The 17,672-nt window shown below is 33.5% G+C and overlaps 1 protein-coding gene across 1 annotated transcript; it reads right to left on the minus strand.

The window, feature by feature from the left end:
- Window positions 1-10,893: 10,893 nt before the first annotated feature.
- On the minus strand, window positions 10,894-17,431 carry LOC142230454 (circadian clock-controlled protein daywake-like). The gene is made up of 3 exons (XM_075301091.1): window positions 17,290-17,431; window positions 16,615-17,095; window positions 10,894-11,142 (listed from the first exon to the last, which is right to left on the minus strand). The coding sequence occupies exons 1-3, from the start codon at window positions 17,369-17,371 to the stop codon at window positions 10,929-10,931; spliced, it is 777 nt and encodes a 258-aa protein (XP_075157206.1). The 5' UTR covers window positions 17,372-17,431; the 3' UTR covers window positions 10,894-10,928.
- Between the last annotated feature and the right edge of the window lie 241 nt (window positions 17,432-17,672).

Below are 17,672 nucleotides of genomic sequence, written 5' to 3' on the forward strand. Positions count from 1 at the left end.
ATTTTTTAAAGTAAAGACAAAATCTTTGGAACCGAGTATGCTTTTTTTTCAGTGCACAATCGAATTACTTGGGTTGCGGTAACGCTTACCGATGGCAAGGTATCTTAAAACACCCTAAGACCGTCTTCTTAATTGTAAGTAAGTCCATACGTAGTATATATTAAATTAACAAAATTTTCTATTCAAATAAAATTTTTAGAAATAAAATTTTGACAACATTTTCTACAGAAATCAAGTTTTGAAAAATTTTCTGTAGAAATAAAATTTTAACAAAATTTTCTATAGAAATAAAATTTTGACAAAATTTTCCATAGAAATAAAATTTTCACAAAATTTTCTATAGAAATAAAATTTGTGTAGATTATTTTTGGCTCGAGTGCCAACCATGATTATGAACCGATATGGACCAAGTTTTGTGTGATTGGGGATCGCCTGTATATAACTATTGCAGCCATCTACTAACACCACGTTCCAAATTTGAACCGGATCGGATGAATTTTGCTCCTCCAAGAGGCTCCGGAGGTCGAATCTGGAGAACGGTGTCTATGGGGACTATATATAATTATGGACCGATATGGACCCATTCTGGCACGGTTGTTAGAGACCATATACTAACACCATGTTCCAAATTTCAACCGGATCGGATGAATTTTGCTCCTACAAGAGGCACCGGAGGTCAAATCTGGAGAACGGTTTATATGGGGGCTATATATAATTATGGACCGATATGAAACAATACTGGCACGGTTGTTAGAGACCATATATTAACACCATGTTCCAAATTTCATCCGGATCGGATGAAATTTGCTTCTCTTAGAGGCTCCGCAAGCCAAATCTGGGGATCGGTTTTTATCGGGGCTATATATAATTACGAACCGATGTGGACAAATTCTTATGGTTGTTATATACCCTATACCAACACCATGTACTAAATTTCAGCGGGATCGGATGAAATTTGCTACTCTTAGAGGCTCCGCAAGCCAAATCTGGGGATCGGTTTATATGGGGGCTATATATAATTATGAACCGATGTGGACCAATTGTTGCATCGTTGTGGGAGACCATATACCAACATCATGTACTAAATTTCAGCCAGATCGGATGAAATTGCTTCTCTTAGAGGCTCTGTAAGCCAAATCTGAGGGTTCGTTTGTATGGGGGCTATACGTAAAAGTGGACCGATATTGCCCATTTGCAATACCATTCGACCTACATCAATAACAACTACTTGTGCCAAGTTTGAAGTCGATAGCTTGTTTCGTTCGGAAGTTAGCGTGATTTCAACAGACGGACGGACGGACATGCGTAGATCGACTCAGAATTTCACCACGACCCAGAATATATACTTTATGGGGTCTTAGTGCAATATTTCGATGTGTTACAAACGGAATGACAAAGTTTATATACCCCCCATCCTATGGTGGAGGGTATAAAAGTCTTTAAAATAAAGTGTTGAAAAATATGTCATATTTTTGAACGATTTTTTGCTTTGTAGTCAAGATGCAAAAAGACAACAAATTTAAAGACAATTCCATTAATTTTAAAGAATTTTAATGAATTATTAATCAAGTCTAACTTAGCTCAATTTTTTTTTTTAATAGTATGATACCCACTTGGAAGTCAAATGACTTAATTATAAGGACAAAACGACTTCATTGAAAAGTTTAACGACTTTTGGACAAGGACAAAAACTTTATATTAGGTTAGGTTAGGTTATGTGGCAGCCCGATGTATCAAGCTCACTTAGACTATTCAGTCCATTGTGATACCACAGTGGTGAACCTCTCTCTTATCACTGAGTGCTGCCCGATTCCATGTTAAGCTCAATGACAAGGGACCTCCTTTTTATAGCCGAGTCCGAACGGCGTTCCACATTCCAGTGAAACCACTTAGAGAAGCTTTGAAACCCTCAGAAATGTCACCAGCATTACTGAGGTGGGATAATCCACCGCTGAAAAACTTTTTGGTGTTCGGTCGTAGCAGAAATCGAACCCACGACCTTGTGTATGCAAGGCGGGTATGCTAACCATTGCACCACGGTGGCTCCCAAAACTTTATATTAGAGAAATGTGTCTTCTATGCTACGCAAAATTTGCATTCGCATTTTAAAGGCATGAAATCTTTGGCCTCACGACAATATTTTTTTCAGTGTAATATTAGCCAAAAAAAATTAATTAAATTAAAAAACAGAGATTGAATAGGAATTGGAAAAATATTTCGAGGTTTTTTGAGATTTCAAAGAACTTGACTCAATTTTGATGAAGAAGTTTCCACCAAATTCAAACCGTAAAGGGTTATGACTAAATGTTGCCAATGGGAAACATTGGGCAGGACAAAAATAAATTCGATATTATTATAATCTTCGTCGATTATTAATATCCACATTTTGTCTCTATAATACAGTAATCTATTCTCTAGACTTACAATAACATTCACACACATTTGCCATATGTCACGCTTATTGCATTACCAAATGTCCTAAATAGATTATAAAAATGCATAATACAGAGGACAAAACATCGATAACAATGATGTAATCATAAACAATACTAATTATGTGGCAGATTTAAGGACCACGGGTGAGTTCTTACGTCCCCTAGGGTGCACCTTTACACGCAAAGGAGTAATTCTTCTTCTGCTTTTGCATGACGACACTGAGTGAGCACTTGTGTAACACACCTTCTATAGTTCCACCTACTTTTGCATTTCACTATGTGAATTCATTGCCTAATTCAATAATTCCATAGAAAATTTGGATTTTCATTAGAAAAGCGTCATTGTGTCTTTTTGTTTCCAATGTCCTTTTCGAGTGTGGTTTTTGTGTGAACGCATTGCTGCTTGCTGGGATTGTTGTCAAAATGCGTTAAAATGTCCTTTCTGGTAGGTGTGCTAATACCTTTGTTCATCCCATTGCCCAAAAAGGAAAACGAAAGGACTTCTTTTCTTTGAGTTCTATCTACCCTACACCCTATATCATACTGACAATGTCTTTTGGTTTTTGGATATTTCTTTAAAGCGGTATTCGATGTAATTGTCTCTTTTCATATTTTATTGTTATCTAATTAGTCGCATGTCATATTGTTGTCCTCTTTTGTGATCATGAAATTCCTTTGTTCTTTTCCAGCATGTTTGGTAACTCTCACGCATACAATAGCTGGCCGACAAGGAACAAGTGTCGACTGTGTGTCTCTTCGCTTTCATTTGATTTTCAATAGTGGATTCGGTTTTCTTTATTTCTTTGTAGTTGCGATTATCAGTTTTTTTTTGTCATGGGATTTGTCCGGTTGTCAACGCCTTTTCTGTGGTTTTTAAATTTATGATATTGTGTTCTTTCAACTCATAATTCGTTATGATCTGTATTTTCTTTTGTAGATATTTCTTAAATTGCGTGATAATGTATTTATACACTGGAAAAATGAACACTGGTACAAAACAATAATAAAAAAAAACGCTGAGTTAGAATGGTGAACTCATTAGGAGTTACTACACCGAAAGAAGAAAAGAAAGACATTTGTCATTATTTCACAACCAAAGCAACTTCTCGTTACAAGAACGAAATTTATTCATCCTAATTTCGTACTTTTAATGGAAACTTTGTGTACCTTCTACTAAATTGTTTCGTGTTTTTTATGAAAAGTGTCAAAATTTTTATATGAACAATAAATTTTTAAAACTGAAAGACTGCTTGTTAAAAAGTATCGGTTTTACTACGAAATGCATATATATTTAACCCTTCGTTGCATGACATTGCATATATGCAATGTTAGTTTCTTGCCTGTCCAGCTCCTATTCTTTTACATAGTTTACCATAATTTTTTTTTGTTATTCACATTTTGGAAGCCGTTGATTATATTTGATAAAGATTTTGTGCAGTATCGTAACAATTTCATTTAAATTAAGCGAAATTAAAATAAGCATTTTGAGTACCTCAAAAAATTTAATTTATTTGTTTTAATATTATGAAACTATCTTAAAATTTTTTTAAATGTAAATATAAAATGAAAAGTTTACTCTATTCTAAACTACGTAGCGTATAGTTTTATAATACAAATTATATTTACAAGAGCTCTACCGTGAATGATATCATATCTGCAATTTCATGCGTTTGAGCCGATATGAACTGTCATTGCATATATGCCATATAATTGCATATGTGCAATATCATGCATTCAATCAATTTTTATTACAAATAGGACACTTAGCGACGAATATGAATATAAAGCCGAGTATTTTGATGATGACGGAGATTTAAACACCGATTTTGATATAAATCGAGGTCGTAGAAGAAGATTCGAGTTGATCCTTGGCCTAAATCGTTGGAGAATCGTATAACATACAAGCTGCTGGGTTGTAATTGTTACACGTATATCATCGTGATATATTGGTTAAATGGGTTCAAATTTTTTTTGCGGTGGTCTATCCCCAGTCAATATGTTGGTGACAATTTTAGTTGTTTAAAAGCTTCCTCATGGTGAAAGATCGTTCGAACTCGGCTATAGAGCTTAATATTGAATCGAACTGCACTCAGTGATAAACAGAAGGTCAATATTGTGGTATCATAATTAACTGAAAAGTCTAAGTGAAAATGAGTTCTGGTTCGCCATTATACCTAAGTAAAAACGAGAGTCCAGGTTTCCGTGTAGCATATAAGCTGGCATATACCAAAACCAGTTTTCAGCTTGTGGTACGCTCCAACTTCTTTGTTCCATCATACCGATACATATAAGATATGGCAGTTTCTCTATCTTGTAAAAGCGTAGCATTTGACATAAACAGAGTTCCAAAGTCTATTTTTCGTCAAAATACGACTGCATACACAAGCATCCGCTGTTCTTACTCGGCACAGATGTGTCTCCAACTCTAGGTATCCGGTAATGATTGCTATGACGTTTCTGTTCTTCTTTTCTTTAGTTCTCCAGCCTTTTTCCTGTTTTGGTCACCCCCTAGAAGTTTCGTCGCCCCTACGACCATTGCACTGTTCCACGTGGAATAGTTTAGCGAAGCCCTGCAAACGGTCTCGCATCTATGGGATTGCGTTCTCCAAGTTCACTTCCCTTTGTGTTAAATGCAAAACTGGGGAACTCTGTGCATCAAAAAAGACAGAAATTATTTAGAATACCAAGAGTTTGACTTGTAATATTGCACCCCGAGAAGGAATATGATCACCTCAAACATGTTTCAGAAGTAAAATGGTAGTTTTCGATGGGGAACATGTAACATGTTTGACGCAACCATGGTATCTGATTTTGGTAAATATTTTATGTTTGGCGAGAAAACAATTTTTGTTTAGTAAAAATGTTCCATTTTCCCCATCCAGCAATAAAATTTTTAACTTAAAAAATTTTTTATCTGTTCACTTTTCTCCTCTACCTGTAATATATAGAGATAACAACGTGGACTAAAGAAATTGAATATCTGCATGAAATTGTATATATGCAATGTTACGTAACTTTTGCTCCAGTGATCAGAAGCGAACGAAAATTGGTTTACGGTATCATAACTTCATATACAACAATTCTAACATACCAAAAAATTGTTATCCTTGCTCAAATTAAATTATGCAACGAAGGGTTAAGAAAAATTTTGTCAACTAAACCCAAGACATCCTTCACAGAACATTTGAAAGGATACGATAGTAAGATAATCCTTATAAAAAATCCAAAGGACTATGAAAAGTTTCATGGATTGTGTTGTTATAACCGCCAACATGGGGGGGGGGGGCGTTATATTAACTTTATCATTCCGTTTGCAACACACCCCATAAAGTATATATATATTCTGGGTCGTGGTGAAATTCGATATAAGCATGTCCGTCCGTTCGTATGTTGAAATCACGCTAACTTCCGAACGAAACAAACTATCGACTTGAAATTTGGCACAAGTAGTTGTTATTACACAGAAAAAAAATTCACGAAAAATTTTCCAATTAAAGTTTTAATTGAGTTTTAAAAAATATTCAATTAAAAATTTAATTGAATCAACAATTTTTTTAATTGAAACAAAAATCAATCACAAAAATTAATAGTATCAATTAATTTTTTAATTGGATCAATTAATTTTTAATTGACCTTCAATTAATTTTTTAATTGATACTATCATTTCTGTGATTGAAGACATTTCAATTAAAAAATTAATTGGATCAATTAATTTCGTGATTGAATCAGAAAAAAAATATTTTTGTGTATGTAGGTCAGATGGTATTGCAAATGGGTCATATCGGTTCACTTTTACGTATAGCCCCTATATAAACTGACCCCCAGATTTGATTTGCGGAGGCTCTACGAGAAGTATATTTCATCCGATCTGGCTGAAATTTAGTACATGGTGTTGATATATGGTCTCTCACAACCACGAAAAAATTGGTCCACATCGGTCCATAATTATATATAGCCCCCACATAAACCGATCCCCAGATTTGGGTTGCGGAGCCTCAAAGAGAAGCAAATAGCATCCGATCTGGCTGAATTTGGAACATGGTGTTGGTATATAGTCTCTAAGAACCATGCAAAAATCGGTCTACATCGGTTCATAATTATATATAGCCCCCATATAAACCGATCCCCAGATTTGGCTTGCGGAGCCTCTAAGAGAAGCAAATTTCATCCAATCCAAGTGAAATTTGGTACATGGTGTTAGTATATAGTCTGTAACAACCATGCACAAATTTGTTCACATCGGTCCACAATTATATATAGCCCCCATATAAACCGATCCCCAGAATTGGCTTGCGGAGCCTTTAAGAGAAACAAATTTCATCCGATCTGGCTGAAATTTGGTACGTGGTGTTAGTATGTGGTCTATAACCACCATGACAGAGTTGGTCCATATCGGTCAATAATTATATATATCCCTTATATAAACCGATCCCCAGATTTGACCTCCGGAGTCTCTAGGAAGAGCAAAATTCATCCGATCCGGTTGAACTTAGTACGTGGTGTTAGTATATGGTCTCTAACAACCATGCAAAATTGGTCCATATCGGTTCATAATTATATATAGCCCCCACATAAACCGATCCCCAGATTTAGCTTGCGGAGCCTCTAAGAGAAGCAAAATTCATCCGATCCGGTTGAAATTTGGTACATTTCGCTAGTGTATGGCCGATAACAACCATATTTATAGCCCCCAAATAAACCGATCCCCAATCACAGAAAAATCACGATTTCCACTCGAGCCAAAAATAATCTACCAAAATGTTATTGCCAAAGAAAATTTTGTCAAAATTTTATTTCTATAGATGATTTTGTCAACATTTTATGTCTTTAGGAAATTGTTTAAAAATATAAAACAAAACAAAATTTTGTCAAAAATTTATTTCTATAGAAAATTTTGTCAGAATTTTATGTCTATAGAAATTTTTTTCAAAATGTTATTTTGTCAAAATGTTATTTCTATAAAAAAAAAATTATGAAGCATCTCATAGTTGGACAGAAATATTTTGCAAAATCTTCCAAAACATCAAGAATTCTACCACTCTACCAAAGAGTAAAAAATCTGCCATTTTTGGTAGTCTCGTATTCATGATTGTATATAGCCCCCATATAAAGCGACCCGGTATTTCAATTCTGGCACTATAATTACCACACAAAAGTTCATATCGGTTCGTAATTATTTCTTCCCTATATATACCGGTCAAGAGTTGAATATATACGTATTTAATCGACCTCTCTTTTGTTTATGTTAGTATATATCCCGCATGGACTAACTAACAATTTAGAAAATTATGTTAAGAAGTTTTAAGATGCCTTACCATCGGCCACAACGCAAGTAATTTAATTGTGGATGACCGTCTTTAGCTGAAATTTCTACGCAATCCATGGTGGAGGGTACACTGAAAAAAGAGCATGCCCCGTTCCAAAGATTTTGTCTTTACTCTAAAAATTTTGGTATTGATTCCGAGTCAAAGAAGAGGAGAATAAAAGTAAGGACACTTTTAAGACACAATTCTCTGTTAAATTTGGGTTGTGTGAACTTACATCTAGGAAGCAAATTTTATTTTTTCGTTTTTTCAGCTTTTTTTCTTCATATGCTATCAAAGTCCTTCAAAAACGAGTTAACGACAACTTTTTTTTCCAAATTCGGACTCGACTTCCAGTAGAAATTATGCTATGTTTCAAGTAAAAACATTTTTGAAATAAAGTGTTGAAAAACATGTCCTATTTTTGAACAATTTTTTGCTTGTAGTCAAGATGCAAAAAGACAACAAATTTAAAGACAACTTCATTAATTTTAAAGAATTTTTCTGAATTATTAAGGTAAACTTTACCTTTGCCTAACAATTTTTTCTTTCATGTTATGATACCCATTTTTAAGTGAAATCACACCAAGAGAAGAAATATGATCACCTCAAACATGTTTTAAGAGCAAAATGTTATTTTTGGGTGGTTAGCATGTAACATGGTTTTCGCAACCATGTTATTTTCTCGGAAATCATGTATCTGATTTCGGCAAGCAGGTTATATTTGACGAGAAAATGACATTTTAGTGACAAACATGTTACATGTCACCATAAAAAAATAACATTTTGCTCTTGAAACATGTTTGAGGTGATCATATTCCTTCTCTGCGTGCACTTAAGTACAAGGACAATATAACTTCTTTAAAAAGTTTATCGACTTTTGGACAAGGAAAAAAACCTTATATCAAGGCCGTAGCCAGGATTCAACTTAAAAAAAAATATTCATATAATCTCATGTGTAGAAAATTTTATTTATGCATAGGTATGTATACAATATTTTTACAATATTAAATTGAGCCGACGGGCTTTTTGGGCAGCAAATAAATCAATGACTTCTTCAGTCGGCACATTTATTCGGCGATTAATAAATGTGCCAATCCATTGAGTCTACTCTCGCTAGTCGAATTTCTAAGATACGTTTTTAATATCTTCATTGTTGAAAATGAAAGTTCGGATGAGTACGTAGTAACTGCAGGGATGGAAAATGCAGTACTATAGTACTTTTTTCAATACTTTTTCACCCCGGTCAGTACCGTAGTACCCCCGCGAATGATTTAGTATCTTTTGTGTAGACATTTTTGAGTCGATATCAGATTTATGGTACAATATCTTTGACAAAATATTTTAATATTTTGAGAAAGTCTTTATCAACCTTATTTGCTAATAGTCTTTTACAAATATGGCAAAACAGACATGTTCATGTGGGAAGAAAATCTAGATTTTGTAAGAGACATAGTCAAAAACAGGATTTTATTGATCTTCAAGAATGTTTTAGTCGAAAAAAGAATGCGATTCTATATTATTGATTTTTTATTTCGGTAGAAAATGTTGTCAAAATTTTATTTCAATTGAAAATTTTGTATAAATTTTATTTCTATAGGAAATTTTTGCAAAATTTTATTTCTATAGAAAAAATTTTGCAACATTTTTTTTCTACAGAATTTTTTTGCAAAATTTTATTTCTATAGAAAATTTTTGCAAAATTTTATTTATATAGAAAATTTTGTCAAAATTTTATTTATATAGAAAATTTTGTCAAAATTTTATTTTCTTTAAAATTTAGTTTCTTGACAATAATTTTCCAGTGAAATTTTTGTAAAAAGTACCTTTCCGCTCAAAAAATACCTTTTTTGTACTTTCTTAAAAATTGTATTTTCCATCCCTGAGTAACTGGCAAATTGACCAACATTTTTAAAAGAATATGCACGTTTGGAAATATCTCTTTATTGCACTCTCCAAGTGCTTCCATCGCCGAATTAGGCAGGTTCTTTTCGCAGGTTTTGCGCCATTTCATTTACACATGTGTGTTTGGCTATTTCGTTGTTGTTGCTATGGCTAAACAAAGCGAGCCATGTTCACAAAAAGAACAACAAACACAAATAAAAAGCAGAAAGACATTTTCCAAAAATGAAATTTGTGGTGCGAGAACAAAAACAATTTGTTTTTTCGGCCGTCTTTTGACGGACTTTTTAACTAGTATTCTATGATTTGTGCATGTTTTATAGGTAAGCGTTTTTTCAAAATAAAACCTCCAGCTTTTCTTCAACATCTTCGATAAGATTTTTCTACGCAGCTAAAAATATATATTTATTTATATAAAAATATTCATTCATTTCGGGGGGGGGTGGCTTTATCCCCCTCATCGCCCCCCCTGAATACGGCCTTGCCTTATATTAGAGAAATGCGTCTTCTATGCTAAGCAAAATTTGCATTCGTATTTTAAAGACATAAAATCTTTGACATCACGACAAAATTTTTTTAGTGTACCAAATGTGGACAAAAAATTGGCGACCGAGGATGTCCATTTCTGAGAGGTTTTAGTGTATATCCTCGAGCAAACGGGAATCTATTTTTCTCACGTACCCGTCTATAATTCATCACATCGCCCTTATGTTCTGTTCCCTTGGGATAACATACCATCTTTAAACACACCGAAAAAAAGTGAACTGTTTTATAGTAAGAATGAACTACCATGCACGAAAATTGAACTAAATTTTACTCCACATTTTGAGATTTTCACAAAGCGTTGTTAAAATTTTAATGCCCTCTTGTACTTTTTAACTGCAGTTGACGAAATGACATCATCTCATAGAAGAAAAAATTAACTAAAAGTAAAGAAGAAAATCATTGGCGCCAAATCATGATCATTTTAACTATAAAGTAGTTCATTCTTACTATTTTGGGAATCGTACGAAAATTTTCATTCGTTTTAGTGCAAATTGACCTTATGTGTACGGTCATTGAACTTTGTACTCACGTTTAGTTCATAACATTTTTGAGACATACTTAAAAAAAGTAAGATTTCATTAAGCTGTGGAAAATTTCGATAAAAATAATAAAATTTAACTACAAGCAAATAAATTTTTTCCAATAAAATTAAGTTAAATTTAGAGTTAGTTGAACTACCGAAAATTTTTTCTGTGCATGTTTGCCGATTTCAAATCAAAGATAATAATTATTTATTTCAAAGTCACTTTTCATCATTCTTAAAAAACTCATCATATGGTATTGATGCCAATATTTTGTTTAAAATATTCAAGGCCGCTTTCGAATTATATCTCTCCAACACTGGTTGTATATCGTCACGTACCGTGGCCCAATTGTCGTTGATGGTGTCGGTGAATACATCTGTGAAAAGTTGATCGCCTCTGAATAATGTGGAGTTTGAGAATAATAGTTTGAAGCTAAAAGAAAATAAATATATATATTAATCCAAAAAAAATCCCAATTTGAAAGTTTTCCTTTTATGCAAACAATTTTTTTATATTATATTCACACAAAAAAACATAATTCTTTCCTCCGAAACCAAATTATAGACCTACGAAGTTTTCTCTAATTGTAAAGTTGTCTCTTAAAATAACAAATAAGACTTTTCCACGTCTGTTCCAAACGAACTTTGTGTAGAATGAATGAAATAACTTTAAAGAAGAAATCTAGTTTCAACCTACCCAAAAAATTATCGACCTATAATAAATTTAGGAAGTGAATCGATAAAGTCGTATGTCTTACAAGTAAGAAAAATTTATCGTAAAATGAAGAAAGACTTTTGTGATTTAAAAAAAAATCTTTAAATTAACTGTCAGATTGAATCTTTGGGTAAAAATTAAAAAGTTTCAAATATAGGCTAAGTTTTGGTTTTAGAATGTTGCACCTTTTAAAGGTTTAACGTTTTTTTTTTTTTAATTAACAAAACAAGAATCTTTCAAGTATCTGCTGTAATTTGGATATTTAAAATTGACATTAATTTGTACGTTAATAACTTTGTTAACCCTTTTGACTATTGATGTCCACTACAGGGGACATTCGAGAATAACACCGAACTCTATTTCCCCACTTAATATCAATCAATTTATTTCTCGATGTTAATTTAAAGTAAAGGCTGAATTCTAAATACGCTATACATTTTTTTCCATATTTGGGGGACGCTAAAATGGATTTTTATAAACTTCTTTAACGATCAACGAAAAATATGCAATTTTTACATAATTTTTCTACTGTCTGATTTTTTTCTCATACTTCGACATATATTATAGGACGAATAGAGCTTATTTTTTAAGGACAGTGGATCACAATTCAAGAATCAAGTTTTCCGAACCAACTCATATAGGTTTTTAATTAATTGGGGTAGGCCCTCAGAATTACACTGCCACGTTGGCATTCACACTAATAAGTTTGGTATTGATTCCGAACCAAAGAAGCGGAAAATTGAAGTAAGGACACAATTCTCTTTTAACTTTAAGTTACTCGATTGTAGGAAAAAAAAAATAATTTATTTGTGTTTCAGCTTTTTTCTTCGTGTGCTATGAAAGTTCATTAAAAACGTGTTAACGACAATTAAAATGTCCAAATTCAGACTCGACTTCCAGTAGGAATTTTGCTATGGTTCAAGTAAAAACGTCTTTGAAATAAAGTATTGAAAAACATACCATATTTTTGAAGGCTTGTTTGCTTTGTAGTTAAGATACAAGAAGTCAAAAAATTTAATGTTTAATCCATTAATTTTGACGAATTTTTTTGGATTATTAAAGCCAAGTTGACCTTAGTCAAACAAAATTTTCTTTCATTTTAGGCTACCCAATTTTAAGTCGAATCATTTAACTATAAAGACAAAACGACTTCTTTGAAAAGTTTATTGACTTTTAGACAAGGAAAGAATCTTTATGTCAGAGAAATGCGTCTTATAATCTAAACAAACTTCGTAATCGTATTTTAGGGGCATGAAATCTTTGGTCTCACGACATTATTATGCACTCCACCATAGGATGGGGGGGTATATTAAATTTGTCATTCCGTTTGTAACGAAATATTGCTCTAAGACCCAATAAAGTATATATATTCTGGGTCGTGGTGAAATTCTGAGTCGATCTAAGCATGTCCGTTGAAATCACGCTTCCGAACGAAACAAGCTATCGACTTGCAACTTGGCACAAGTAGTAGTTATTGAAGTAGGTCAGATGGTATTGCAAATGGGCCATATCGGTCCACTTTTACGTATAGCTCCCATACAAACGGACCCCCAGATTTGGCTTGCGGATCATCTAAGAGAAACAAATTTCATCCGATCCGGCTGAAATTTGGTACATGATGTTGGTATATGGTCTTTAGGTTAGGTTAGGTTATGTGGCAGCCCGATGTATCAGGCTCACTTAGACTATTCAGTCCATTGTGATACCACAGTGGTGAACTTCTCTCTTATCACTGAGTGCTGCCCGATTCCATGTTAAGCTCAATGACAAGGGACCTCCTTTTTATAGCCGAGTCCGAACGGCGTTCCACATTCCAGTGAAACCACTTAGAGAAGCTTTGAAACCCTCAGAAATGTCACCAGCATTACTGAGGTGGGATAATCCACCGCTGAAAAACTTTTTGGTGTTCGGTCGTAGCAGGAATCGAACCCACGACCTTGTGTATGCAAGGCGGGCATGCTAACCATTGCACCACGGTGGCTCCCTAAATATGGTCTTTAGCAACCATGCAAAAATTGGTCCACATCGGTCCATAATTACATATAGCCCCATATAAACCGATCCCCAGATTTGGCTTGCGGAGCCTCTAAGAGAAGCAACTTTCATCCGATCCGGTTGAAATTTTGAAGATGGTGTTAGGATATGGCCTCTAACAACCATCCCAGAATTGGTCCATATCGGTCCATAATTATATATAGCCCCCATATAAACCGTTCTACAGATTTGACGTCCGAAGCCTCTTGGAGGAGCAAAATTCATCCGATCCGGTTGAAATTTGGAACGTGGCGTTAATATATGGCCGCTAACAACCATACCAAAATTGGTCCATATCGGTCTATATTTATGTTAGGTTAAAGTGGCAGCCCGATTTAGTTTCAGACTCACTTAGACTATTCAGTCTATTGTTATATATAGCCGATCACCAATCACACAAAAATTGGTCCATATCGGTTCATAATCATGGTTGCCACTCGAGTCAAAACTAATCTACCAAAATTTTATTTCTATAGAAAATTTAGTCAAACTTCTATAGGAAATTTTGTAAAAATTTTATTTCTATAAAAAAATTTGTCAAAATTTTATTTCTATAGAAAATTTTGTTAAAATTTTATTTTTATAGACAATTTATTTCTATAGAAAATTTTGTCAAAATTTTATTTCTATAGAAAATTTTGTCAAATTTTATTTCTATAGAAAATTTTGTCAAACTAAATTATATACTTATTTAATCTGTCTTTTTTAATTTGAAATATACCACGTATGGACTTACTTACAATTTAGAAGACGGTGTTAGGAGGTTTTAAGGTACCTTACCATCGTCAATCGTTACCGCAACTTAGGTCATTCGATTGTGGATGACAGTGTTTAGAAGAAGTTTCTAAGCAATCCATGATGGAGGGTACATAAGCTTCGGCCTGGCCGAACTTACGGCCGTATATACTTGTTTAATTTGAAATATACCACGTATGGACTTACTTACAATTTAGAAGACGGTGTTAGGAGGTTTTAATATACCTTACCATCGTCAATCGTTACCGCAATCCAAATAAGTCGATTGTGGATGGCAGTGTTTAGGAGGAGTTTATACGCATTCCATGGTGGAGGGTACATAAGCTTCGGCCTTTTTTTTTTTCATTGTAGTGAAGGGGTTAATATATCGTTAACAAAAGTGAAAATTTGATTTATGAGATCCGTATCCCGATTTTAAATTTAAACAGGATAAAAGCTGGACAGCTCCCTAAAAATTCACTTTGTTTTACAGAGACGCATCTTTGGCTTGGGATCAATAGCAAAACCCTTAAGACTAGAGGTGTGCACGTGAGTAATACTTTACTCACGCACACTCACGACTGAAAAATCATACTCACGCACGATATTTTGTGGTAGGACTCACGCTCACGCACACTCACGAAAAGAAAATTTGTACTCACGCACACTCACGCACGAAAACGTCGTGACTCACGAAAAATATCGTGACTCACGAATAATTTTATGATTAAGTTACCTTACCGAAGTGTCTGAAAACATGAGTATTATTAAAATCGAGAGTGTTATTAAACTCGTAACATCTCAGGTGTCACTAAAATTGTAATTGAATTTAACTCTTAAGCGCTTTATGTTGGTGATCAGGAATATTTTCGTGAGTGTAATTCGTTACTCACGCACACCCACGAAGATGTTATTTTCGTGACTCACGCACGACATTTTGGTTTGTTAATCGCGCTCACGCACACTCACGTTGTTGTCATGAGCGTGACTCACGACTCACGAAAATTTTCGTGAGTCACGACTATTTCGTGTCACGTGCACACCTCTACTTAAGACCTCGAAATTTTCAGATCCTAGTAATTGTTTTAAGTGTAGGTTCCATAAATTTGAAATGTGGATACAGGTCTCATTTACCGATTTTCTTGTTTTTTGCAATATACAATCAAAACTATCAGGACCAAATAAATTGCCGTTTAAATCCCCAAATTATTGTGATCACTTCCAAAAAATGCTAAATCACCAAAAAACCTTGGCTCTATTTGAAGCGTTTTATCTTTAATTAAAGATTCAATATCTCAGTGGATTTAAAGATTATTTCTTTAGATTAAAAATCTCGACCAGATATCGTAAAATCATGTAAATCGAAGAAGTTAAGATTTTGCTCTATTCTATTAAAAACGGGACGACGTTTTCTTCGATAAGAAAGTAGGGGATTTTCCTGAACATTAAAAAAAAAAATCGAGAAAATTTGTTTTCAAAATGTCGGGCAAGAGGGTGGTTCCCAAATGAAAAATGTCATTACTGCATTAAACATAAGTATTTTAATGTAGACACTCTGAAAATTGGACACCTTCTAAAAATGGACAAATGTCGCGGGACGCTTGCTATATTAACACCTTAAAATTGACCTCTCATAACTGGACATCTACACCGAAAAAAAAGCATGTCCGGTTCCAAAGATTTTGTCTTTACTTTAAAAATTTTGGTATTGATTCCGATCCAAAGAAGCGGAGAATACAAGTAAGGATACTTTTAAGACACAATTATCTTTTAAATTTGGGTTTGGTGTATTTGCTTCTAGGAAGCAAATTTTAATTTTTCACTTTAGATTAAAAATCTGGTCCTTTATATTAAGGAAAATTTGCCTTTCTTCAAAGGCAAGATGTATATATAATGAACTCAAATTTCAAACATGGATGTCCTAGATGTAATGGAAAAAGTCTTTAAAACACATTTTAAAGTTAATTCAAATTTTTGTACTTAAAAAAAATTGTCTTTAGTTTTATATATAAATTCTGAATTACAAACTTTAGGTCTCATATTTTGTAAAAACATTTTATCTGTGTGAGTTTGAATACTGAAAAACCAGTGAACCCACCAGGAAGAAAAATGGTGGTTAATTTTAGAAAATTTAAATTAATTTTAGAACATTTTAACTAATCAGTATTACAAATGCTGACATCACTCCGATATCACACAAATAAGTAAAAAATTTTCGACAAATTCAAGAAAATTTTTTAGACATAATTAATTTTTTTCACTTGTTAAAGAAAATTTTGTACTTTGAAGGAAAAAATTGGAGTTCAAAATTGCAAGAATGTCTTTAGTGATATACGAAGTTCGAAATGGACGCATTTTAATTTTTTTTGTCTAAAATTAAACGTTTAACTCTAAGCATAATTTTTATGAGTTCATACTTACTTGGGAATATAATGTCTTGTGGTCCATGAAGTTGCTTTTAAATAGATGCGCTTATCTTTAGAATATGGTTCCAAATCAATTTTGATTATTGATGAGATATTTCTCAAATGCAATTCCAAATCAGCTTCACCATTAACATTAAATATTAATAATTTTCCATTTAGATAACAATGGGTTCGGGCCACTGGTTCCAATGTCTTGATCTTCATTGTTAGGTGCATTTTTGCAGTTACATCTTTTTTAAAGCCCTTGAGGCCCATACATTTGACTCTCGTAGAGTTATAAATTCTTAAATCCACCAAATGAACATCCAGATTGGCATTTTCATTGCCATTGCCTTTAATGGAAGCATTGCCAATATAGAGCGGATTCATTGTAGGAACATCTAATTCAGGTATTCCATTGGCATAGGATTCGAAAAAAGTTTCCACACATCGTTTGTGACACTCCTCATCAGTTATAGAGCATGATCCCATAAAGGCTATTAAATTTTAAAAATATAATTTGATTATTTAGGGAAATATTCATTTCATAGGCTCAACAAAATATTTCATTTTATAGAAAATATTTCATTTACTATGCTGAAGACATTACACTTAAATCCAATTTTTTGAGAAGTCTAAATTAAAAATAAAGTGGATTTTGGAAGTGCAATGTGAATGCCGTGTTACTTACGAAATTTAAATTGCGAACTACATTCAATTAATTGTATAAATGCAATGACAAATGCAGTATAAAATAGTTTGCGTCCAGACATTTTAATGCTCACTTTTGATCTATTGTGGTCATAGCGAATTACAGGTATTTTATATAGACTCCGAGAAAATACTTCCGTCAACTGCGCCAACGTCAGTAAGTTTCAACAAGTATATACGGCGGAAAGTTCGGCCAGGCCGAATCTTATGTACCCTCCACCATGGATTGCGTAGAAAATTCTACAAAAGACTGTCATTCACAATCGAAATACGTGGGTTGTTGTAATACGGGTGACAAGGTATCTTAAAACATCTTAACATCGCCTTGTAAAATGTAAGTTAGCCCATACATGGTATTTATTA

The sequence above is a fragment of the Haematobia irritans genome, chromosome 3 (assembly GCF_050003625.1).
Source record: "Haematobia irritans isolate KBUSLIRL chromosome 3, ASM5000362v1, whole genome shotgun sequence".
In the NCBI taxonomy this organism is placed as follows: domain Eukaryota; kingdom Metazoa; phylum Arthropoda; class Insecta; order Diptera; family Muscidae; genus Haematobia; species Haematobia irritans.

What these genes read in the sequence shown, in the direction of transcription:
- LOC142230454 (XM_075301091.1), bottom strand. Translation starts at nt 17,371, where the DNA reads ATGTCTGGACGCAAACTATTTTATACTGCATTTGTCATTGCATTTATA. An exon ending in TAGTTCGCAATTTAAATTTC is followed by an intron (nt 17,096 to 17,289) that starts GTAAGTAACACG and finishes AAAATTTAATAG; the next exon opens with CCTTTATGGGATCATGCTCT. An exon ending in ACAAGACATTATATTCCCAA is followed by an intron (nt 11,143 to 16,614) that starts GTAAGTATGAAC and finishes ATTTTCTTTTAG; the next exon opens with CTTCAAACTATTATTCTCAA.